Here is a 26,858-nt window from a genome sequence, read left to right as displayed (position 1 = left end):
CTCACTACCCCCATACCCAGAAATTCAATTAGCAACTATCCATAGGCAAGAATACCACCCTGAATATCCTAAAACTTGAGAGTGAAGTTGAGACACCCTTTGGACTGCAGAATCAAGAAGGGCTATGATTATATAGTAAAAGAAATGGTTCTCTTTGATTGTGTCACCCCACCTTCAAGCTAGCATAGCATCATCCACAGATAATTTCCCTGGACCCACAGTTTCTACAGAGACAGATGTGAGTTGGAGGCAGGCATTCAGTTTTCCCACTTTTCAGGGACACTTTGCAGGAGGCTCACTCCTGTCTTGTCTCAAAGGAAATGCTGGCAGTAGCAATAGGGTTAAACCACCTGGGCTCATTTAGAAAAAAAGAACAGGAGTGGGGCTCACAGCTACCAGCACACAGATTGTGGGGGTTGCTCTTTATCTGGCCATTGGAGGTGCCATATCAGAGAAACTAGCAACAACATTATAATGGAGAAAATACAGTTCATGGATATTTCATGGTCCAATCCTTAGCCAGCTTCCCCACACAACCCAGATGCTCTCATAAGTCTTCACAGGGTTGACAGGCAATTGTAGATCAGTGATTGCCCATGGAGAGAGCATCCAAACTTGCTCAATCCTACCAGTGGAGAGGTAATCCCTTAAGTTTCAGTACTCAAATTTAGTTTTCCCCATACAGGGTAGGAACTGCAGATCAGTGATTATTCACAGAGCATCTGGCCCTGACAAACTCTGGCCATGAAGAGGTGATCCACCTAATTACAATGCTTGCATTAAGTCTTTCCCAGACTTGGAGGCAAGTGCAGATTAGCAGTTATTCATGGAGGGAGCATTTGGACCTATCCAACCCTAGAAATGAACAGGTAATCCAACTGAGCCCAGGGCTCTTGTTGTCTTCCCCATGCTAGGAGGTACCTACAGATCAGTAATTACCTATAAATGAAGTATTTGGCCCTGCAAGACTTCAGCTGCAGAGCAGTGATCCTACCAACGTTGCTACCAGCTGGCCCAGCCAGAATTCCAGGTTATACTAAATAGTAAAGCTCTATCACCATCAAAAAACACAAACAAAGACAGGAAGAGGTGATGATGTCCTCACATATGCAGGCACCAATATAAGGACACAAGGATTATCAAAAATCATGGAAATATGACACTGCCAAAGGAAACTAATAAAATGCCAGTAATAGACCATGAAGAAATGGAGTACTATGAAATGTCTGATAAAATATTCAGAATACTCCTCTTAAAGCAGTTCAAGGTACTAAAAGAAAATTCAGGTAGAAAAATGAAATATGGAAAATAAAAGAATACATCTTATAAAGAAATAGAAGCAATATCAAAAACCCAAATAAAAATTCTAGAGATAAAGAATACAGTAACTGAACTGAAAAAGTTATTAGAAAGCTTCAACAGTAGACATGATCAAGCAGAAGAGAAAAACAGTGAGCACAAAGAAAGGACATTTGAAATTATCCAGTCAGAGAAACAAAAAGAAAAACAGAATGAAAAAGAATTAAGAAAGTTTATGAGAATTAAGAGACACTATCAAGTAAACTAACCTTCAAATAGTAGGATTTCCTAAAGGAGAGGAGAGAGAAAAGGGCCTAGAAAGCATATTTAATAAAATAATGATGAAAAATTTCTCAAATCTGAGGAAAGATGACAACATTCAGATACAGAAAATTCAGAGGCCTTCAATTAAATTCAACTCAAAGAGGAAATCCCCAAGACATCACACTCCAATTATCAAAAATGAAAGGTAAGGAAAAAATACTAAAATCAACAACATATGAAGAAGATATCACATTCAATGGACCACAAATATGACTTTAAACAGATTTTGCAGCAGAGACCCTGCAGGCCAAGAGAGAATAGGATGATATATTCAAATTGCTGAAGAGGAAAAAAAAAACAAAACCTGCCAACAAGAATACTTTACCTGGCAAAGTTGTCCTTCAGAAATGAGGGAAAAAATTAAAACAAAAGCTAATGGAGTTCATCACCACTAGCCCTGCTTTACAGGAATTGCTAATGGGAGTTATTTAAGCTAAAATAAAAGTCTGCTAATTAATAACAAAAAACAAATGAAAGTGAGAAAAAAAGGCTCAATAGTATAAGTGATGCATATCCATACTCAGAATTCTCTAACACTCTTAAGGGTAGTGTGTAAAGCAGTTTTAGAGAGTCAGAAGAAAAAGCTATGAAAAACAACTGCTAATGTAAATTGTTAAGAGATACAAATTAGGGGCAAGGCCAAGATGGCCAACTAGAAGCAGCAGCTATCAGAGGCTTCCATTGAAAAGGACCATAACCGTGTGCGAATCCTGCACTGGCAATTAAAGTATCCAGATTCTGTCATCAGAACTGACTAGGCAGCTGACGTGACCCACAGAGAGGAAGGAAGAGAGCCACATGGGGCAGGGGAGCCCCTACCTTTGCTGTTCTCCAGCCTTCTTGAGTGACATCTCCGCATGTGGGAGTTACCAGATGAATACAGCCTGAAGTGAACACCCAGCAAACTGCAGCAGCCCTACAGAAGAGGAACCTGACCATTAAAAGAAAAACAAACAAACAGAAAGCAACAACAGCATCAAAAAAAAGGTCCCCACAAAAACCCCATCCAAGGGTCAGCAGAGTCAAAGATTGAAACTAGACAAGCTCACAAAGAGTTTGTGAGAGAGTGCCTCGCCTCCTGCAAATGATTGCAACACCTCTCCAGCAAGGGCACAGAACTGGACAGAGGATGAGATGGAAAAATTGACAGAAGTAGGCTTCAGAAGATGGGTAATAACAAGCTATGCTGAATTAGAGGAGCATAGTCTAACCCAATGCAAAGAAGCTAAAAACCTTGATAAAAGGTTACAGGAGGTGCTAACTAGAATAACCAGTTTAGAGAGGAACATAAATGACCTGATGGAGCTGAAAAATACAGCACAAGAACTTCCTGAAGCATACACAAGTATCAATAGCCCAATTGACCAAGTGGAAGAAAGGATATCACAGTTTGAAGACCATCTTGCTGAAAGGCAGGCAGATAAGATTAGAGAAAAAAAAAAAATGAAAAGAAATGAACAAAACCTCCAAGAAATATGGGACTACGTAAAAAGACTGAAGCTATGATTGATTGGAGTAACTGAAAGAGACTCAGAGAATGGAACTAAGTTGGAAAACACACTTCAGGATATTATCCAGGAGAAATTTCCCAACCTAGCAAGGCAGGCCAACATTCAAATTTGGGAAATTCAGAGAACACCACTAAGAAAATCTCTGAGAAGATCAATCCCAAGATATATAATCATCAGATTCTCCAAGGTTGAAATGAAGGAAAAAATGTTAAGGGCAACCAGAAAGGAAGTCCAAGTCACCTACAAAGGTAAGCCCATCAGACTAACAGCAGACTTCTCAGCAGAAACCCTACAAGACAGAAGAGAGGGGTGGCCAATATTTAACATTCTTAAAGAAAAGTATGTTCAACCCAGAATTTCATATGCAGCCAAACTAAACTTCATAAGTGAAGGATAAATAATATCCTTTCTAGACAAGTAAATGCTGAGGAATTTCATCACCACCAGGCCTGCCTTGCAGGAGCTCCTGAAGGAAGCATTAAATCTGGAAACGAAAAACCAGTATCAGTCACTGCAAAAACACACCAAAATATAAAGACTAATGACACTATGAAGAAACTGCAGCAACTAATGTGCAAAATAACCAGATAGCATCATGATGACAGGATTTAATTCAAACATAACAATATTAACCTTAAATGTAAATGGGCTAAATGCCCCAGTTAAAAGACACATACTGACAAATTGGATAGAGTCAAGACCAATCAGTGTGCTGAATTCAGGAGACTCATCTCACATACAAATACACATATAGGCTCAAAATAAAGGGGTAGAGGTAAATTTACCAAGTAAATGGAAAGCAAAAGAAAGCAGGGTTGCAATCCTAGTCTCTGACAAAACAGACTTTAAAGCAACAAAGATAAAAAAAAAGACAAAGAAGGTCATTACATAATGGTAAAGGGATCAATTCAACAAGAAGAGCTAACTATCCTAAATATATATGCACCCAGTACAGGAGCACCCAGATTCATAAAATAAGTTCTTAGAGACCTACAAAGAGACTGAGACTCCCACACAATAATAGTGGGATACTTTAATACCCCACTGTCCATACTAAACAGATCAAGGAGACAGAAAATTAACAAAGATATTAAGGATTTGAACTCAGCTCTAATAGACATCTACAGAACTCTCCACCCCAAGTCAACAGGATACACATTCTTCTCAGTGACACATGGCACTTAATTCTAAAATTGACCATGTAATTGGAAGGAAAACACTCCTCAGCAAATACAAAAGAATTGAAATCATAACACACAGTCTCTCAGACCACAGTGCAATCAAATTACAACTCAGGATTAAGAAACTCACTCAGAACCACACAATAACATAGAAATTGAGCAACCTGCTCCTGAATGACTCCTGGGTAAATAGTGAAATTAAGGCAGAAATCAAGAAGTTCTTTGAAACCAATGAGAACAGAGAGACAACGTTATCAGAATCTCTGGGAAACAGCTAAAGCAGTGTTAAGAGGGAAATTTATAGCAGTAAATCTCCACATCAGAAAGTTGGAAATATCTCACATCAACACTCTCACATCACAATTCAAAGTGGTCGAGAAGCAAGAGCAAACTAATCAAAAAGCAAGCAGAAGACAAGAATTAACTAAGATAAGATCAGAATTAAAGGAGATAGAGACACACAAAACCTCCAAAAAATGAATCCAGGAGCTTGCTTTTTGAAAAAATTAACAAAATAGATAGACAGCTATTTAGCATAATAAAGAAGAAAAGAGAGAAGACTCAAATAGACACAATAAAAAGTGATAAACGGGGTATCAACACTGACCCCATAGAAATACAAACTACCATCACAGAATACTATGAACACCTCTATGCAAATAAACTAGAAAATTTAGAAGAAATAGATAAATTCCTGGACACATACACCCTCTCAATACTAAACCAAGAAGAAGTCAAATCCCTCAATATACCAAGAACAAGCTCAGCAATTGAGGCAGTAATGAATAGCCTACCAACCAAAAAAAGCCCAGGACCAGACAGATCCACAGCCAAATTCTACCAGAGGTACAAAGAGGAGATGGTACCATTCCTTCTGAAACTATTCCAAACAATTGAGAAGGTGGGACTCCTCCTTAACTCATTGTCTGAGGTCAGCATCATCCTGATACCAAAACCTGGCAGAGACACAACAAAAAAAGAAAACTTCAGGCCAGTATCCCTGATGAACATCATTGCGAAACTCCTCAATAAAATATTGGCAAACCAAATCCAGCCGCACATCAAAAAGCTTATCCACCACAGTCAAGACGGCTTCACCTCTGGGGTGCAAGGCTGGTTCAATATACACAAATCAATAAGTGTAATCCATCATATAAACAGAACAAATGACAAAAACCACATGGTTATCTCAATAGATGGAGAAAAGGTCTTTGATAAAATTCAACATCCGTTCATGTTAAAAACTCCCAATAAACTTGGTATTGATGGAACATATCTCAAAAGAATAAGCTATTTATGACAGACCCACACCCAATATCTTACTAAATGGGTGAAAGCTGGAAGCATTCCTTTGGAAACCGGCACAAGATAAGGATGCCCTCTTTCACCACTCCTATTCAACATAGTATTGGAAGTTCTGGCCAGGGCAATCAGGCAAGAGAAAGAAATAAAACGTATTCAAATAGGAAGAGAGGAAGTCAAATTGTCTCTGTTTGCAGGCGACATGATTCTATATTTAAAAAACCCTATTGTCTTAGCCCCAAAACTCCTTAAGCTGATAAGCAACTTCAGCAAAGTCTCAGGATACAAAATCAATATGCAAAAATCACAAGCACTCCTATACATCAACAATAGACAAACAGAGACTCAAATCATGAATGAACTCCCATTCACAATTACTACAAAGAGAATGAAATACCTAGGAATACAGTTAACAAGGGATGTGAAGGACCTTTTCAAGGAAAGCTACAAACTATTGCTCAAGGAAATAAAAGAAGACACAAACAAATGGAAAAACATCCCATCCTCATGGATAGGAAGAATCAATATCATATTTAATTTCTGCTGTGGCTTAAGTATTTTGGTGCTCATTGTAAGTGTTCCCCAGACTGAGAAACAATGGCGAGGCAGCAAGTTAGGTCTTGCGCAGTATTTTATTTCTGGTACTCATGATAAGTCTTCCCCAGAATGGAAAGCAATGGCAGACAAATGATTATGTTCTAATGTTAAATACCAAACCACCAAAGATCACCTGCAAAAGCTGGAAGACATGGCCAACTCCTCAAATGTGTGAGCATCAATGAAAATATGCAAGGATTATGAAAACTTACGGATAGTTGACAGTGTCAAAAAAAAAAAAAAAAAAAGAAAGGAAAAGCAAAAAAAATAGAAAAACAACATCAACAAAGTTCCAGTAATGGACACAGAAAAATTGAAGTTCTATAAAATGTTTGATAAAGAATTCAGAATAATCTTCTTAAAGGAATTCAGCAAAAAACAAGAAAAATGTTTAAAATATACATATAAAATTTGGAAAACCATCCAGAAATAAAATTAAAAAATTTGACAAAGACAGAGGAACAATTAATAAAAAACCAAATAGGAAAGAAAAAAGCATAATAACTGCACTGAAAAACTCATCAGAAAATATAAACAACAGACTTGATCACACAAAAGTCAGTGAGCTTCAAGACCAAATACATGAAATTACCCAATCAGAGAAGCAAAAAGAAAAAAAGAGTGAAAAGGGCCCATGGGAATTATGGGACACCATCAAGCAAACTAACCTCCACATAATAATAATTCCCAAAAAGGAGGAGAGAGAAAAAGGCCTAGGAATCATATTTAAGGATATAATGTCTGAAAATTTTCCAAATCTATGGCATTGTTCAGGTAGAGGAAACCCAGAGGTCACCAATCAAATTTAAACTAGGGAGAAATTCCCCAAGACACATTATAATCAAATTATCAAAATTTAAAGACAAAGAAAGAATGCTGAAAGCAGCAAGAGAAAAGAAACACATTTTTAGCGAGCCTCAATCCAGCTTTCAGTGGGTTTCACGGCAGAAACCCTGCAGGGCAGGGAAAGCAGGATAACATATTCAAAATGCTGAATGAAAAAAAAAAAAGTCAGTCAATAATACAGTATTCAGCAAAGCTATTCTTAAAACATCATGAAGAGATAAAAGACTTTTCTAGAAAAATGAAAACTGAGGGAATTCATTAACACCAGGTCTTACATGAAATGCTAAAGCGAGTTGTTCATTCTGAATGAAAAGAATGCTAACCTGTAACAAGAAAACACCTGAATGTATTAAAATCACTGATAAAAGTAAGTAGACAGACAAGGTCAGAATAATGTAATACTATAATTATGGTGGGCAAGCCATATATGTATTTAGTATAAAGACTAAACATTTTTTGAGTAAATAATTAAATAGAAAATTTAAAAAATCCTTGAGGCAAGTGGAAATGGAAACACAACATACTAGAATCTGTGGGATATAGCAAAAGCAGTTCTATGAGGGAAATTGATATCAATAAATGCATACATCAACAAAATAGAAATATATTTTAAAAAAACCTAATGTTATACCTCATGGAACTAGAAAAACAGGAACAAATGAAACCCCAAATTAGTGGAAGGAAAGAAACAACAAAGATCGGAACAGAAATAAATGAGAAATTGAAACAAATACACAAGTTCAATGACAAATATAGTTGGTTCTTTAAAAAAATAAATAAAATTAATGAACATTTAGCGAGACTAAGAAAAAAGAGAAAAGACAAATAAAATCAAAGATTTTAAAAAGGGCCATTACAACTAATAGAAATACAAAGGCTCAAAAGAGACTATTACGGGCAATTATATGCCAACAAACTGGAAAATCCAGCAGAAATAGGTAAATTACTGGATACACACAACATGCCAAGATTAAATCATGAAGAAATAGAAAACCTGAACAAACTAATCATGAGTAACAAGACTGAAGTAGTAATAAAGACTCTCCCATCAAAGAAAAGCCCAGAGCCTGATGGTTTTACTGCTGAATTCTGGTATTTGAAAAAAAAAAAAAATAATACAAATTCTTACCAAACGCTTCCAAAAAGAAAAAAAAAAAGAAAAAACTAAGAATCATTCCAAACTTATTTTATGAGGCCAGCATTACACTAGCACCAATATCAGAGAAGCACACAACAAAAAAGAAAACCACAGGTCTGATGAGCATAGAAGCAAAAATCCCCAACAAATTACTAGCAAACCAATTCAACAACACGTTAAAAAGATCAGTCACCAAGATCAAGTGGGATTTATACCAGGATGCAAGGATGATTCAACTGCAAATAAATAGGTGTGATGCATCACATTAACAGAATCAAGGACACAAATCATATAATTGCTTCAAGAGTTATAGAAAAAGTATTTGATAAAATTTAACATCCTTCATGATAACAACTCTCAACAAATTAGGCATAAAAGGAAAATATTTCAACATTATAAAGTCAGTATGTGACAAACCCACAGCTAACATCATAAGAAATGAGGAAAAGTTAAAATTATTCCTCTAAGATCTGAAACAAGAAGACAAGGATGCCTGCTGTAACCACTTTTATTCAACATAGTATTGGAAGTCCTACTCATAGCAATTTGGCAAGAGAACGAAATAAAGAATATTCAAATAGGAAAGCAGGAAGTCAAATTGTCCGTGTTTGCAGATGACATGATCATGTATATAGAAATACTAAAGATCTCGCAAAGAATTTGCCAGAACAAATAAACGAATTCAATAAAGTTGCAGGATACAAAATCAACACACGAGATTAGTAGCAATTCTATACATCAGTAGAGAACTACCTGAAAAAGACATCAAAAAGGCAATCCCTTTTACAAGGGCTACAAAAAAGTAAAATAGAAATAAATTTAACCAAGGAGGTGAAAGATCTCTGCAATAAAAACTATTAAGCATTAAAGAAAGAATTCAAAGAAAACAAAACAGTATAAGGATTGTATGTTCAGGGATTGAAATAAAATCAATAAAGAAATATTGGACGTAGATTATACTTTAGACCAACTAGACCTAACAACATATACAAAACATTCCATCCAATAGCAGCAGGATACTCATTCTTCTCAGGTGCATATGAAACATTCTCCAGGATAGATCGTGTAAGGTCACAAAAGAAAACGTAACAAATTCAAGGTGATTAAAATTATATTAAGTATGTTTTTGGATCACAATGCTGTAAAACTAGAAATCAACTACTGGAGAAATTCGAAAAATACTCAAATATGTGGAAATCAAACAACACGCTCATAAACAACCAATGGGTCACAGAAAATATAAAAAATACCTGGAGACAAAAACAAAAGCAAAACAGACTAAAGCGTATTGCATGCAGCAAAAGCAATTCCAAGCGGGAAATTCATAGCAATAAATGTCTATGTCAAAACAGAAGAAAAATCACAAATAAACAATGTAATAAAACACCTCAAAAATCTAAAGACAGAAGAACTACTTTAAGAGTTCAAAGCTGGCAAATGAAAGGAGATAACAAAGACCAGAGCAGAAATTAATGAAATAAGTACTAAAAAACAATAGAAAAAAATCACACAGTCGTTTTTTTGAAAAGATAGACAAAATACAAAATACAAACCATTTACTAGACAGTTTGTATTTTGTAATACAAACTGTTTACAAGACGGTAATAGAAACTGTTTACTAGAGTAGGAAAAAAAGACTATTCAAATAAATGAATCAAAAGTGAAAGAGGAGACATTATAAGTGATACCACCGAAATAGAAAGGATCATTAAAAAATGGGATGAGCAATTACATGCCAAAAAATCGGATAACCTCAAAGAATTAGATAAATTCCCAAACACATATAACCTACCAAGACTGAATCAGAAAGAAAGAGAAAATCTGAATAGCTCAATAAGGAGTAAGGAGATTGGATCAGTAATAAAAAGTCTCTCATCAAAGAAAAGCCCACAACTGGACAGCTTTATGCCAGAATTCTATCAAACATTAAACAAACAAAAAAACCCCAAAACTAATACTAATTCTTTTCAAACTCTTCTACAAAATTGAAATAGAAGAAATTCTTTCAAACTCATTTTATGAGACTAGCTTTATCTTGATATCAAACCCAGAAAAGCATACTACAAGAAAAGAAAATTATAGGCCAATATTTCTAATTAACGTAGATGCAAAAATACTCAAGAAAATATTATTAGAATGCTGAATTCCAGAACAAATTAAAAGAATCATTCACCATGGTCAAGAGGGATTTACCCTGGGATTCCAGGATGGTTCAACATACCTAAATTAATTAATGTGATACACAAAATTTACAAAATGAAGGATAAAAATAACGTCATCATCTCACTGGATGCAGAAAAATCATGTGACAAAATGTAACATACCTTCATGATAAAACTCTCAACAGTTTAGGTATAAAGGATATGTACCTCAGGACAATAAAGGCCATATATGACAAACCCATAGCTAACTTTATTCTCAATGGTGAAAAGTTGAAAGCTTTTCCTCTAAGATCAGAGACAGAACAAGGATGTCCATTCTTACCACTTTTCAGCATAGTACTGGAAGTCCTCACCAGAGCAGTTAGGCAAGACAAAAAGAAAATCAAAGGCATCCTAATAGGAAAGGAAAAAGTGAAATTGTTTCTATTTGCTGATGACATGATATATATATAGAAAATCCTAAAGACTCCACTAAAGAACTGTTAGAACTGATAAAGGAATTCAGTAAAGTTTTAAGACACAAAACAAACATACAAAAATCAGTAGCATTTCTATATATTAATAATGAACTATCTGGAAAAAAAATAAGAAAATCCCGTTTCCAGTGGCAACAAAAAATCAAATACTTAGGTGAAAATTTAACCAAGGAGGTAAAGGATGTGTATAGTGAATACTGTAAAACACGGATGAAAGAAATTGAAAAAACTTAAATGAAAAGATTTTCTGTGTTCATGGATTGGAAGAATTAATATTTTTTAAATTTCCATATTACCCAAAGCAATCTACAGATTCAGTGCAATTCCTATAAAACTCTGATGTCATTTTTTTCACACAAATGGACAAACAATCCTTATTATGTAACCACAAAAGATCCCAAGCAGCCAAAATAATCTTGAGCAAAAAGAACAAAGCTAGAGAAATCATACTACCCAACTTCAAGACATATTATAAAGTGATTGTAATCAAAACAGCATGGTCCTGGCATAAAAATAGACACATTGAACAGGGGAACAAGATAGAAAACCGAGAAATAAACCCATGCATTTATGGTCAACTTGTTTTTGACAAAGGTGCCAAGAACACGTGATGGGAAGAAGACAGTCTTTCAATAAATTGTGTTTGATAAACTGGATATTCACATGAAGAATAAAATTAGGACCTTAGCTTACATCACCCACAAAAAAATAGCTCAAAATGGAGAAAATACTTAAATATAAGACTTGAAACTATAAAACTGCTAGAAGAAAATATAAGGGGAAATCTCCATGACATTGGTCTTAGAAATTTTTTTTTTTTTGATAAGACCCCAAAAGCAAATGCAACAAAAGCAAAAGTAGACAAATGGAAGGCATCAAACTAAAACACTTCCACTCAGTAAAGGAAACAATTAGCAAACTGAAGAGATGGCCCATAGAATGGGAGAAAATGTTTGCAAACCATTTGTCTGATAATGGGTTGATATCAAAAATATTTAAGAAATACTCAAGTAACTTAATAACAAGAAAACAAATAAACTGTTTAAAAAATAAGCAAAGAGGCTGGGCGTGGTGGCTCAAGCCTGTAATCCCAGCACTTAGGGAGGCCGAGACGGGCGGATCACAAGGTCAGGAGATCGAGACCATCCTGGCTAACACGGTGAAACTCCGTCTCTACTAAAAAATACAAAAAAAAAAAAAAAAAATGGCCAGGCGTGGTGGCGGGCACCTGTAGTCCCAGCTACTCGGGAGGCTGAGGCAGGAGAATGGCGTGAACCCGGGAGGTGGAGCTTGCAGTGAGCCGAGATCAAGCCACTGCACTCCAGCCTGGGCGACAGAGCGAGACTCCGTCTCAAAAAAATAAATAAATAAAATAAAAATAAAAATAAAAAATAAGCAAAGAACCTAAACAGACATTTCTCAAAAGAAGACATATAAATGGCCATTAAGTACATAAACCGCTAAGCATCACTAATTATCAAAGAAATGCGATTAAAGCCACACTGAAAAACCACCTCACATCTGTTAGAATGGGTTTATCAAAAACATGAAAGATTAAGTATTGGAGTGATTTGGAGAAAAGGGAAATTATGCAATGTTTGTGGGAATATAAATTAGTACAGCAATTATGGAAGACAGTATGCAGTTTCCTCTAGAAACTCAAAATAGAACTACTGTATGACCGAGTAAGCTTGCTTCTGGGTATTTATTCAAAAGAATGGAAATCAATATGTTGCAAGAATGTCTTCGCTCTCATATTCTTTGCAGTATTGTTCACAATAGCCAAGATATGGGAACAAATAAATGTCCATCAATGGATGAAGAGATAAAGAAAATGTAGTATGTACACACAATGAAATACTACGTAGTTTTAATGGGGGGGAAATTCTGTCATTTATGACAACATGAATGAATCCAGAGAGCATTATACTAAGTGAAATAAGCCAATCACAAAAAAATCACATGATCTCACATACATGCAAAATCTAATAAAGTTTGATTCGTAAGAGTAGAATGGTGATTATCAGAGTCTTAGGGAGCGAGGAGTTGGGGGGAATGAGGAGCTGTTGATCAAAGGGTATAAAGTTTCAGATAGACAGTAGGAATAGACTTTTAGATCTATTGTCCATCAGCTGACTACAGTCAATAGTAATTTATTATAAATTTAAAAATAACAGAGTAAATTTCAAATGTCTCACCATAAAAAAGTGATAGGTAAGCAAGGTGGTGGATATGTTAACTAGTCTGATTTCATCACATGGTATCCCATAAACACATACAATTATGATCAATCATAAATAACATAAATAATATTTTTCAAAAATAAAAATAAATATAAACAAAACAAAAACACATAGTCTGTCTCTAGCGTACCTGACCTTAAACACTGGTCATATTACCCTTTAAAATTATCTAGAAAGAAAGCTACAAAAAACACTTAATGCAAGGCTAGCATTAGCAAAGTGAAAGGCCTTATAGAATATGAAAACACAGTCTAGTCTAAAAAATAAAAGTATGAAATACAGAGTTAGGAGAGCAACAAACATCAGCAATAAATGCTTTTCTCAATTTATCCTGCTTTATAAGAGCATGTAATTATCAAGAAATTATTGAGTTGAAATTTTGAGTTTATTGCTACAGTGAAATCTTTTATGTAATGAAAAATTACTCTGTAGAAATCATTGTTATAGTGGAATTGAGTGCAAAATTGTGCATGCATAATTTGTTAATCACTTTAATTTGTATCTTGGTGAAAGAAAATTTAAAAATGAAGATAGGTCATGCACTGTGGCACATGCCTACAATTCCAGCATTTTGGGCTGAGGTCCAAATTGCTTGAGCCTAGGAGTTGAAGACCAGCCTGGGCAACATGATGAGACCCTATCTCTACAAAACAATAAAAAAGTTAGCCAGGTATGGTGGTGCATGCCTCTGGTCCCAGCTACTTGGGAAGTTGAGGTGGGAGGATCGCCTGAGTCCAGGGAGGCAAAGGTTGCAGTGAGCCATGATTGTGCCACTGCACTCCAGCCTTAGTGACAGAGTGAGACCCTATCCCTCCAAAAAGAAGATAATAATTAGGCAATAGCTGAAAAGAAAAACCAATTAGTTTCAGAGAGCTGGAAAAATTCCTCATTGCTTCCACTATAAAGGTTAGTCAAATTTTCCCCAGAATCATTAAGTAATACCTCAGTTGTTCTTTGATTTAATCTGATAGTATAAAATCTCTTTGTCTAGTCTCACAACTAAAGTCAATAACAAGGGATTGTTTGTTTATATGCAGGATGTGAAATCCTTCATAATCATAACTAAGATTTTTTTTTTCTCTCTTAGAAGTTTGAAAATTTTTGGGAGCTTCAGAGTTGGTCTGAGCATCAAAATAGAAATTCCAGATTCCTGGAGAACTGAATTCAGAGGAATAGTTCAGGGACACCTGGGCATAGGTTCCAAATGACAGAGTGGCTTAGCTGACTCAATTTAATTCAAGAACCAGGAAAGCTCAATGTCTGTAACATACTCTAAACAGAGTAACACAGATGCTTAGTGTGAGATGTTCTGGAATGGTGATATAAGCATAAGTATAAAAGGGTAGCAGCCCAGTGAGAAATCAGTTTTTTTTCCTCAAAATCCTTCTTATAAGAATATCACCTCTTTGCTGTGTTAGTTCATACACAATGAATTAGTTAATAAATGTTAATAATATTTTGTAGCCAGGCACGGTGGCTCACGCCTGTAATCCCAGCACTTTGAGAGGCCAAGGCAGGCGAATTGCCTGAGGTCAGGAGTTTGAGACCAGTCTGACCAACACGGTGAAACCCTGTCTTTACTAAAATTACAAAAAAATCAGCTGGGTATGGTGGCATGTAATTACAGCTACTCGGGAGGCTGAGGCAGGGGAATTGCTTGAACCAGGGAGGTGGAGATTGCAGTGAGCCGAGATTGTGCCATTGTACTCCAGCCTAGGTGACAGAGAGAGACACTATCTCAAAACAAACAAATAGATAAACAAATAAACAAATAAATAAAAATAAATAAAAAAGCAATAATAATAATATTGTGTAAACCATAAAAAGTTATACAAATGCTTTTTTCCCTTCCATGTTTTTAAGAAATAGACAATAGGAGAAACACATGTATCTGTACATATAAACTCTATGCTTCCAGTGGGTGCAGCATTTTACATTAAAGACTATGACCTAGGGTTACTGTTGGTTGGTATTGGAGCATTATATGATCTTGTCAGAGTATGGGATGTTATGACAGTCCTAGGTAATGATTTATAAATCTGGTTTTGTATATTATGGGGGGGTGCTGTTATTAAACCCATTTATGCCTAGTGTTCCATTCCTGGAACGCTAAGCTTGTGGGAGTTATTTATATCCTACTGCTCAAGGTTATTGCCAAGGTCTGATTTTTCACAAAAAAAATTTGCAACCTCTGGCATAAGTGGGTTAATACATCTGAGTATATGTACAGAAACTAGGCATGGGCTAGGTTTCTCTCTAAAAACAGGGTCCATAATGTAATAAATGTGGGACAAATAAGAATGTTCATTTATCCTAGGGGAATACAAAGGTCCTACTTATAGGACCTATAAGACTTGTAAAAGGACTTTTGTGTACCTAAAAATCAATAAGAATAATCAATGAACTTAGGATGGAAGAAGTTAACTGTCCTACAAAACAACATTCAGTGAATTCCAGAAACAACTGAAAGAGCTTAGGAAGAGAAATGTTAGGTGCTTCCTACAATTCAAAAGATAGTGTAATAGGTACAGTTCAGTTTTAACATTAAACAAACTCAGGGAAAAAGTATCAGCATTGAGAAAGTAATCCAAGGAGATACTGCTGATGAGCCTTACGGGAGCCACCAATGGATATAAAATCTTGGAAATAATAATCCATATGGATCATGGAGATGCAGTTGGCCTCCTCAGCTGGTGGTTAATAACTAATATTCTCAAAGGAAGACAGTGGCAAATTCATTTTCATTCATCCAATCAGTAATTATTGAATGGCTGATGACTGTTTTATTGGCTGCTTAATTCAGCAGAAAATATTAAGAACCAATTATGACTGTGGCTGTATGCTGGGCACATTTTAAATTTACCTATGATGCTGTCTAAGAAAGGTTTAAAATTGCCACACTCTAGAAGTGGCAGTAGCTGCTCTAGCATCAACAAGCAACCAAACTGGAACTTGATCTTCTCTACAGAGCCTGGTATGTGAACTTACCACACTGTTTTAATAATCTTTTCTTTACTTTTTTATGTCTCCCAACTGGAACTTTTTCTGTAGAGCTGAAATACCTTTTTTTCATTTTAAACCACTCACATGAACAATACAGAAGCCAGAGGAATAAATGAATAAGGGTACCCCAAATTGCCAGTGTACAATACATCAAAAGTTAAAAAAACGTCCGAACTGAATCTTTGAATTTTTTAAGAAAAAGGTGGAGTTCAGGAAAAAAGTGTTACATGAATAAATTTTATAGACACTCATGTATGTTAATTGACATCTGTCCCTCATAAGCTAGGTATCTCTCCTCTATGACGCTCTCATGGTCTGTACATTTGTCCATCTCTGCCCTTATAACATTTTATAATAATCATTTATGGGTCTGTATTTGCAGTACTTGAAAGAGTATCCCTAACTGACATGGTAAATGCATATTAATTATCTTTGTATCTCCAATGTTTATCACAGTCCTTGGCACACAGACCATTCCCAGTGGACATTTAAGAAGTGAATGAAGGCTGGGCACAGTGGCTCATGCCTCTAATCTCTGCAGTTTGGGAGGCCGAGGCAGGAGGATCACTTGAGGCCAGGAGTTCGAGACCAGCCTGGCCAACATGGTGAAACCCCGTCTCTACTAAAAATACAAAAATTAGCCAGGCATGGTGGCTCACTCCTGTAGTCCCAGCTACTTGGGAGACTGAGGCAGCAGAATTGCTTCAACCCAGGAGGTGGAGGTTGCAATGAGCCAAGATCGTGCCACTGCACTCTAGCTTGGGTGACAGAGTAAGACTCCATCTCAAAAAAAAAGAAAGAAAGAAAGAAAGAAAGAAAGAAAGAAAGAAAGAAAGAAAGAAAGAAAGAAAGAAAGAAAGAGAAGTGAATGAGTATGTGGTAAATTTTTTGAGGCTATTTATTAAAGAAAGCAATGTATTGAAAGTAACAAAAAGTAAAATAATCCATTTGTATATATCATGTAGTTTATGATGCCTTTTTAATGCCAGGTTATGGCCATCTGGTATAAATTCAAACACATTATCTTGTAAGAAATATTATTTCTCATATTGAGGGGCTGTTCTCAGGCAAAAGCGACTAATGAATCTTTGGAATGGTTTGATCCTATTTCTACCTTAATATGAAATATGGTTTTAAAGACTTTTAGTGTTCAATCTCTGATTTCTTTACTTTCAGCTCAAATAAAATGAAACAAAACCTATTCATCTATCAGTATTCCTTATTTCAGTAAATAATATAATTATTTAGTCATTTGCTAAGATAAAACAATCTAGGCATCATCCTTGAATGTTTTCTTTTCTTCTCTGACCTTCTGCGCCTCTCCCCCAGTTCATTAATCACAGCCAACGTCCAATCAGTTAGCAGATCCTGTGACTCTGTCTTCAAAATATATTCTGAATCTGTCCGTTTTTACTAATTCTGCCTTTACTGGTCTCACTTTATTGCAGTAGTCTCTTCACTGGTCTCCATTACACAAGGTGTCAAAAGAAAGCTTTTGAAAACCACTGAAATCGAAAAGTTTCTCCTGAGCTTAAATATAAAAGCCACACTCTATATGCCCTCTGTGCCCTACCTGATTGGGCCTCCACCAAACTCTTCACCCTTACCTCCTACTGCCTGCCTCTCTCCACCCCATCTCCAGACTGCAGGTCTTCTTGTCGCTGGAACATGCCATGCTTATTTCTGTGCTCACTGCTATTATATGTGCTGTCCTTTCTTCCTGGAATACACTTCTCATGGATCTCCATGAGGTGGTCATAGGGACACAGCTCTCTGTCATGTCTTCCGAGATGCCTCTTTAAAATAGTATCCCTACTCCAGTTACTTTCTATTCCATTTCTCTGCTTTACTTTTCTAAAATAACTTCCCATTTTCTTGTGTCATTTCTTTGCTTGTAAACTTGTTTAATGTCTGTCACCCCTACTGGAAAGGGTTTGTATCTGTCTTGTTTACTGTTGTATCCTTGAATAGTAGGTATTCCCTAAATATCTGTGGAATGATGGAAGGCTAGTTAGTTCAGTGTGGGAAGTAAGCTAGTATTAATATGTATAGACCAGTGGTGATTTGCTATGAGCAATATATCGGATGCTTTGAGATCATCAATTCATACTTCATTGTCCATTCAAGGTTCATAAGGAAACAAAAAATATTATTTCAGATGACTCAGACTAAAACAGGATTAGTTGCTTCTCATGGGGAAAGACCAGTTTAGTCTACTACCAATTTGAGGAAATCAAATTTGTTGCATTAAAAATCTACTTTAAAACGTTTCTTCAATCTTATTAGATATATTATCATGTTTATATTACCTTGGGGGATTTGAGAGATGGGAGCAAGTCATCAGCAGGGCTTCTATGCAATTACATGTTATACATATTGCTTAGGACATTGCTTAATTACTGTAATAAACATTTGTGCACTGACCTTTTTATCCCTCCAAATGTTTGTGCATGACCTAGGAATTTTCCAAAGTCTATATGAAACATGTGGCCCGACTTTGTCAGCATGATATTATCATTGTGACGGTCACATACTCCCAGGATGAATGTTACCACACACCAGCCAGCACAGGAGTAGAAAAAGTTCCTTAAGACCTAATCCATTGAAAAACAATCATACAAAAATAACAATAAAAATGAGCAAATGCATTAGCATCAGAGGTAATCATAAAAAGTAAATGATAAAAAGCAAAATTACATAATCAGGACAAATTTCTACATCTCAGTGGACAGAAGGGTACAGTTAAGCAGCTGACTCTTGATCTGCTACAGAAGAATATGAAACAATTGTTCTTTAGTCTAATAGATAAATGTTTGCATTGAAATGGGGAAAATATCACCTTCATTCAGATGGAGTTTATTTTCATGGTTCACTAGAGAGGTTTCCTAGTGTGATCTTTTGATACCTCAAATATACAATATTGAATGATTTTTTTTCAAAGTAAAAGAAGGAGGAACAATACGGCCCAATATTGCCTATTCCCAGAGGACTTTTAAGATATCAGTTGTTGAATATTTGAAATTTTGGCATACAGAGAAAGCTATACCGAGAAATGTGTAACATTTCATGTATATTTTTACAAATAGGTCATCAACGTAGTTGATGTCCAAAGCTGTTTGGTATAGTACATATATATCAGTGAATGCCTGTGTGGGTGGAAGCAGATTATCATTAAGTCAGTCTGTGCCTATGTTTTTCTAATGAACAGAGGTTTCTTTCCAAAAATACACTTTGTTTCCAAAATGGTCTCCTGGGTATACATCATTTCATCAACTTGCTGGTGTAACCATGAATGACTGGTTGGGACAAGGTTATGGTCTCCTAGCATGGAGGGGCTGTCTTGATGCAGTGAAGGCTAGGTCACCAGGCTGCATGCTAGGGTGCCTCAGTTCCAGGTCTTCCACATGCCTAAGCAAGTCACTTAATTTGTCAATCCAAATGCTCTTCACTTAGAAAGTGAAAATAATAAAATATGTCCTTCATATGGTGGTTGTGAAGAGCGATGTATTTGGAAACATCTCAAACAACATAACCGCAAGGATTAATGCAAAACTGAAGTTATAATTTTGGGAACAGCTAAAACATAGATTTCAAGGTAATTTTATCTAATTATTTATTATTTGGTCTGTAAAGCTTGTATTTTGCTCCAACGAAATATTATGGAAGTGTGGAATAGATGAACTCTGGGGTCTTTTTTATCATGGCCTTTTTATCATAGGGTGACCAATCATCCCAGCTTACCCAGGTCTGAGGAATTTCTCAAAATAAGGGGATTTCAGTGCACAGGATAGCACCAACCAAATCTAATAGTGCATTTTTGCATGAATTAGCATTTAGGTGCTCATGCCTCTGGGTGGACCCAGCTATACTAGATCATAGCTTGGCAAGTGGAACAAGGCCTGGTTCTAGCCACACTCATCTCCTTAGCCAAGATCCCTAATATAGGGCAGAACCTGCACAACTGTACACTGCAAGCCAGATACCAGAATGAAGTAAACGTTGAGAAAAAATGTTTGCGGTCAAATAAAATGGTACATTTTGTGAAATTATGATATACGTAAACTCTATTTTGCATTTTGCAAACCATTAAGAAAATGGGAGATGAAAAAGTAGAGAACAGCAGAAGAAATGTATTGCAAAGAAAAGAAGGGATATTTATAGAAATTGGAGATTAAAGGAGGTAACTTCAAGGGGTATTGTTTCTAGTGTGAGACTGATGTCAGGATGGCCTCTGAGCAAAAAAAAAAATCTTTATTGATGACCAGGATTTTCACCCAGAAACTAAATAAAATACAGAAACTTTTATGTAGTTAATACATCATTTAAGCTGGGTCATTATTACTGGGTCGATGATTGACGTAGAACTCAAAATGCACTTAATTTACTTTTCTACAAATCAGAATATCTAACGAACCAGAGCATATTCTTATTTAAGTACATTATTTAAAATGATCTGCAGCAGGACAAACCTTTTCATAATCTGCCTTTAAGTGGTTATGCTGACTGAACCACTTTTTAATTGTGTCTTCTTTCAATGGTCCTATCAGCCCAGAATGGCGATGAATCTTTGCTAGGGTCACAGCATCAGGTACCATCTGCACCAATCCTGGTAGACAGAAAAAAGGTTACAGAGACAATTCCTTCATCACAGGATGAGGGAGCCTTAGGAAATACAACAACAATAGCTTCTAGCACTACTGGGTTACCCCTTTCCTTTCCAAACCTTCTTTTCTGGAGGAGGCTTATCTAGATGCATCTCTTTCTAATTCTTCCTAAAATCCTGGAGAACAATGAGGCTACTTGTGTTTGGATCAGATTTAACAGAAGCAGCTTTAATATTTTTTCTAGAGCTATGGTAGCAAGCCAATCTTGATGATGAATGGAGACCCCACTGAGTCAACAGAGTAGTTAATTAATTATCACATGGCTGGTGCACTCATTTACAGTTTAAGGGAGGACATTTAAGCTTGGATAACAAACATATTTACAACTTAAGGGAGCCAAATACATTCTCCATAACAAACATTGCATATATATTATAAAAATCAATGTTCAGGTTAAAAAAAGCTTCACAGTTAAATGTTACATTTCCGGGAGTGAACAGAATAACTCAGCAGTGAACATATAGAGAGCTACCTGCTCCTTCCTTCTCAGTCAATATTAAAGAGAAACTACAATAGTAATTTTTTAAAAAGGGATCATATATTGATTGAACTTAAATAGGAACTTTGCTCTGCTGGCCATGTATCCATCAAGGCTTTTTTTTTTTTTTTTTTTTTTTTGATTGTGCCCCTAAGGTTATTGGAATGTAAACATTTGCAAACCTTCTGATTTTTATACTGTACAGAACAGCAATGTGGATCCAGTACTTAAAACTCTCTCAGGGATAATGTCTACAAAACAACGTGCAATGTATTATAAAGTCATTAAAATAAAGTCTAGAGTTTCTGATTTCCATAGTCTCGACAATTGCAAGAGTTGCAAACTCAAATTCCCAGAAAGACCAGGGACACAAATATAACTATAAGAACAGAGAGATGGTTGAGTTTTTTAAAATGACCATTTAACGATCTACCTTAAAAACATTTAAATTAAACAACATTAAAATAGATTATGGTGGTGATAAACAAAAGACTTATCTGTGCTGAATTTGGTCACTTGCAGCTAGTTTGCAGCCTTAATTTCTCTTAACATCTGATAGTCCTGTTGTGATCACTGGCCATCTACATTTGTGGATCAGAAGGAAACTTCACATCCCAGAGACAAGTCCTGGGAATATCCATAGTATCATGACACTTCTCCCTTCTCCCCTAACAGCATTCAGCTGTTGCCCAGGTTTTCTCATGTGTGTCAAGGGAGATAGTAGGTTTAAAACATTTAATGTCAGTAGGTGATCCTTTTTAATCCTGAAAATTTCCCTCCTCATTTTTCCAGTTCCTCTATTTAATACTTCCTAAAGGAAGTCACTTTCTATGTGGTTGCTGAGTGTTTCAATGCCATCTTACCTTTGACCATGCTCAAAATTAGGACTTAGATGACTGCACCTTTTTAGATACTTTGCTGCAGCAATGTCAATTACTTTTCCAACTACGTTGATCTTTAGGGAATTAATGCTTGCTAAATCCCAAGCCACTGATCACAAGCCTTGAATTACTGACTATCCAGAAAACCTTGTACTTAATTTATAGCAATCATCGTGGCTAAATTCTGCTCATTAATTGAAATCATAAATTACATTTTATGCATTTTAAGCTAGTGTATATCATACACTATTTAAATTCTTCGAACATAATTCTGTGCACACAGAGTAATATGTGTGGTTTCATTCTTATAGTCCTTTAATGCAGCATTTCTCAAATTTTAATGCACATACAGATAACTCGGTGGTATGGTTTAGCTCTGTGTCCCCAGTCAAATCTCATCTCAAATTATAATCCCTATAATCCCCACATGTGGAGGGAGGGACCTGGTGGGAGGGGACCGGATCATGAGGGCAGTTTTCCCCCATGCTGTTCTCATGATAGTGAGTGAGTTCTCACAAGATTTGATGGTTTTATTAGTGTTTAGCAGTTCCCCCCTTCTCCCCCTTTTTTTCCTGCTGCTTTGTGAAGAAGGCCCTTGCTTCCGCTTCACCTTCCGCCATGAATGTAAGTTTCCTGAGGCCTCCCAGCCATGTGGAACTGTGAGCCAATTAAACCTCTTTCCTTTATTAATTACCCAGTCCGGGTATTTCTTTATAGCAGTGTGAAAATGGACAAATACATTTGGGGATTTTGTTAAAATGTTCTAATTGAGTATGGCAGGGGTGCGGCCTGAGATTCTGCATTTCTACCAAGTTCCTAGGTGATGTCATTGCTGTGGGTCTGTGGTTCACACTTCAAGTAGCAAGGTTCTTAGGGATAAAATTACTCAAGGTGGTGTTATAGGAGGTGGTGTCTTTCAGACAACGGTGCATAAGAAACATCTGAGCATCTTTTTGCAATCAACCTTTGAGCCCCTCCTCCACCTCCAGGGAAGTCTGATTTAGTGCACTTGGTTGGGGGTAGGTTGCATCTACTCTTCCCATCCCCCTATGTAATTTTTATGTTCATCAAAGTTGAAGAACCAATGATAAAATAAATCCTGAAGAATTTTTATTTGCCCTGAAAATTTCTCCCAGGACTCCTAGGACATTACATACAAAGTGACCATGAGAATGATACTCAACAATAATGTTGATAAAGTTATGGAAACTGGAGTTTACTCTCATCAAGGGCACAACTCTATTTAGCTCATTTTAGCATGTATTTCCCATCTAAAGTTGTGACATTTCTTGAGAAAAGTAGGTATTCAATAAGCCTTGGAACCTGATTAAAAATGCAACCTAATCTTCTAAAAATGACATTTGTTTTAATGATCTCTATTTTTCTTGAAGAATTATTTTGTCATTATAATGCCCTCTGAAATCTTACAGCTATTAGAGGTTGTTGTTGGTAGACAGAGGAGAAAAATAACTTCTTTGTCTTGTGACATCTGCAACTTTGGATGAGTCTATAGTTATTTCTGCTGAATTATTTTATTAACTAAAAGATTCAGCCTTGGTTACATTCTATAATTATAAATAGAAATGAGATAAAATTTAAAAATTCCACTGGGATCAGCAATCTATTCAATTTCTGGAGAAAAGGTGATTCATGTAACATCAAATATCTCAGCTTGGATTATGTAGCATTATTCTATTTCAGCATTTTAGGACAGGAAAGCATTAGGTCACTTATGTGAGAAAAAGTAGGGTAAAATGCAAGGAATAACAATCTCATGGTAGCAAGGATAAATGACTGTTGTAGTAACTAGAGATTTAGAAAGTATTTAGAGTGGGACACTTGGCATGGAAGTAGGAGTCCTGTTATCAGAATCAAATTAATTGGCTAGTATGACTTGTAATGCAGTCATTGTAAGGTATTAAGTGGCAAGTGAATTTGGAGGTGTTTTCATACTGAGCATCTAAAATCTCAAGTGTTGACTGGGGTATTAAGCCTGCTGGTGAGACTTCAGGAAGTGAGGATCCATGGCATGACAGTTCTCTTGTGATGACAGGTTTAAATTGTAGCTCTGCTTGAATTAAAAAAAAGAAAAAAATGACTACATGGTCTAGATCCCCTCTCCAGTTCTATGATTTCATCCCTTTGTTTATGCACATGTATCTGCTATAATTCACACCAATTAATTTAATAAAATTCTAAGTGGCAATGGTTACATGTAAAAAAAAGTATAAGATATCTTAGATATTGTTGTTTCCTTAGTTTGGCATTATTGTAATTAAGTGCAACTTCTACCTCTGATGTTTTAGTGATAATTTGGGTGGTCTGTTGACATTATTTTCATTGAAAATGTGCATAAGTATAATTATATTTTCATATTGATTTCTTGCCTTTTATAAAGGAAAAGAAATGCTGACATACGCCCAACATTTACATGTGTGACCAACATTGACTGTTGATACTTTATCTACTCAAAAGTCTTTTAGAAATTAAATTAAGGTTTACAATGTGTTTAGAATTTCCAGAATTCCTTTCAGCACTTGAAAATGTGTATTTTGTGTTAATAAGTAACAATTATATTCTTTTAAAAATGAGTAGGCTTTATATTACAAAATGAGAAAAATAACAGTAAGTTATTAATGAAAGTAACTCTAAAACACACCTAAAAGAAAATCACAGTTAACATTTGGATTGTGAAGGTCCTAATTAATACCTAAGAGCATATTATGCTTTATATAAATTCTGTCGGCTTATCATTTTTGAAAATAATTCTTTTTAAAGAAGAAGAATGTGTACAGTTCTTTGGATTTTCAAACTTGTAGTTTGAAACGAAAGCTGGAGAAAGTTTTGTAGCCTACTACCAGTGAATGTGTGAAATAAATAATGTGAGCCAATGCACTTTCTAATCTGTACTGACCTTGGTCTTTTCCTGTGGATAGACATCGATAAATGATCATTTGCATATCCAAGCCTTCTTGCAGCCAAATGTTGTCCATCACTTGAATAATCTGCAGAACAAGCATATCCTGACGAAGATCATCTCCAGCCTGTTAAAAACAAAATGATAGACACTGGGTTTTTCCTTGAATTCCATTAAAAGCAGTCAAATATAGTACATGTCACTTTTTTCCTTGGATATGTTTCTATCCTGACATAGAGTGGTTTTAATGGTTTTATTAGCACTAAAAGTACCTTGTGTTTCTGATAAAAAATGTTTTTAAATGAGAACTTCCCTTTAGATAATTACAGAAGCTTCAACCATCAAATTAGAGGTGCTGCTTGGAATGCTGTTCCTTGATAATAATTTTCAATTTATTATCCATGTGCGATGTCTCAGATTCAAAGTCTGGCAAAGACAGGCTGGATGAATGTTTATTCAAATTTCAAACTTAGCCAAGAGAGAACTCTTTCTAAGTGAAACATTATTTGTTATGTCATAAATTTATGCACCGATATGCAGTTAGAATACCAAGAGCTTCTTGATTAGGAATATAAATAGCATCCATATGATTGATTAGACTTTAAATCAGTGATTTCTGAAATTATTTTAAAGATAGTTAAAAGGTTTTCAGAGAAAATAATTTCCGATAATAATAAGAAATGATAAAGTGGTGATAGTCATGTATTTGTTAAGGAGATTGCATACGTTCAAAGGGGAAGGATAGTTCTATCCTTTTAAACAAATAAGAATTTTGGTTTTGAAAACAGTTTCTAAATTATACACAGAAAATCCTGCCAAGATAAGATTTTGTGTTTTCTTTTTTCCCCTTCATCAAAAGTACAGTGTTTTGGGACCACTAACTCTTGAGGTGACAGGACAAAGCAAAAGTATGGGCACACTACTCATTATTCTCCAAAATAGACAGTGAAAATTCACCAAAAATTCACTCTGAGACCTTGTTGCATGGCTTGGCTGAATAATTGGCCAAATAAACTGGAAGACTGGCATATTCTTTCTTTTTGCCTTTATCTCCCTCTCTGTTCCCTCTTTCCTATGTGCTTATAAACCTGTTACTACCTTTTCTCTGTTTTTCCAATGGGATTAATGATGAAGACTGAAATGACCCATATTTACTTCTTTATTTAAAAAGAAAAAAATAACTCAAACTACTAAAATCAACAAGTGCTAGCAGGCAAGAATTTAATGTTAAATTAACTTATGTCATTTCAATTCCCGTTAATTTTGATCCCAATTTAGCATCTAGACCAACATAAAACTTTCCTCCTGGGGCTCACCACACATTCAACTTTCTGTGCCACTTAAAAGCAATCATATCACTTCATTTATTGAAATATATTCTCTTGGGTTTTGCAATGAAGGCTCCCTGGCTATGAGTCAGTAATGCCTGATTTATTGCCAATTGAAGTTTGGCACATACTACATATAATCCCGTAAAAAGGCAGACTCTAAAATAACTGAAAAACTTATGTGTTATTGCTGGAGGAAAATAGCTACAACAATTTCTTTTTGTGAGTAATAAATCGATAGTTCTGTCTATGGAATCAATTCATGTTTTAAGAGCACTAGCATACCTTAAAAATAAGGCTGATGTTTTTGCCCATTGGATTAGCATTGATGAAAGTAATCTTCAATGGCAAAGCATTAGATGTAAAATATGAACATGCCTATAGGGAAAGAAAAAGGGAAAACTAGTGAGCAAAATAAATCAACCCCTAACACCCAAAAAACAAACCTTTTCCCCAAAATCATACCCTCTTGCAGACTTTGTTGTATGAACAAATGTAGCACATATGA

The 26,858-nt window shown here is 35.6% G+C and overlaps 1 protein-coding gene across 3 annotated transcripts in view; it reads right to left on the bottom strand.

The window, feature by feature from the left end:
- Window positions 1-26,858, bottom strand: part of PIK3C2G (phosphatidylinositol-4-phosphate 3-kinase catalytic subunit type 2 gamma) — a 403,430-nt gene that overhangs the window by 133,993 nt on the left and 242,579 nt on the right. For all 3 annotated transcript variants that reach the window (XM_030939123.1, XM_030939124.1, XM_030939125.1), the window contains 4 exons: window positions 26,636-26,728; window positions 25,020-25,149; window positions 20,552-20,688; window positions 18,507-18,676 (listed from right to left, as the gene is read on the bottom strand). In XM_030939123.1, coding sequence (XP_030794983.1) covers window positions 18,507-18,676; window positions 20,552-20,688; window positions 25,020-25,149; window positions 26,636-26,728 — 530 coding nt within the window. The remainder of the gene's footprint in view (window positions 1-18,506; window positions 18,677-20,551; window positions 20,689-25,019; window positions 25,150-26,635; window positions 26,729-26,858) is intronic.

This window comes from Rhinopithecus roxellana, chromosome 10 (genome assembly GCF_007565055.1).
Source record: "Rhinopithecus roxellana isolate Shanxi Qingling chromosome 10, ASM756505v1, whole genome shotgun sequence".
Lineage (NCBI taxonomy): Eukaryota > Metazoa > Chordata > Mammalia > Primates > Cercopithecidae > Rhinopithecus > Rhinopithecus roxellana.
Note: the sequence above shows the minus strand (reverse complement) of the source record. Positions and strands in the feature narration are given on the sequence as shown.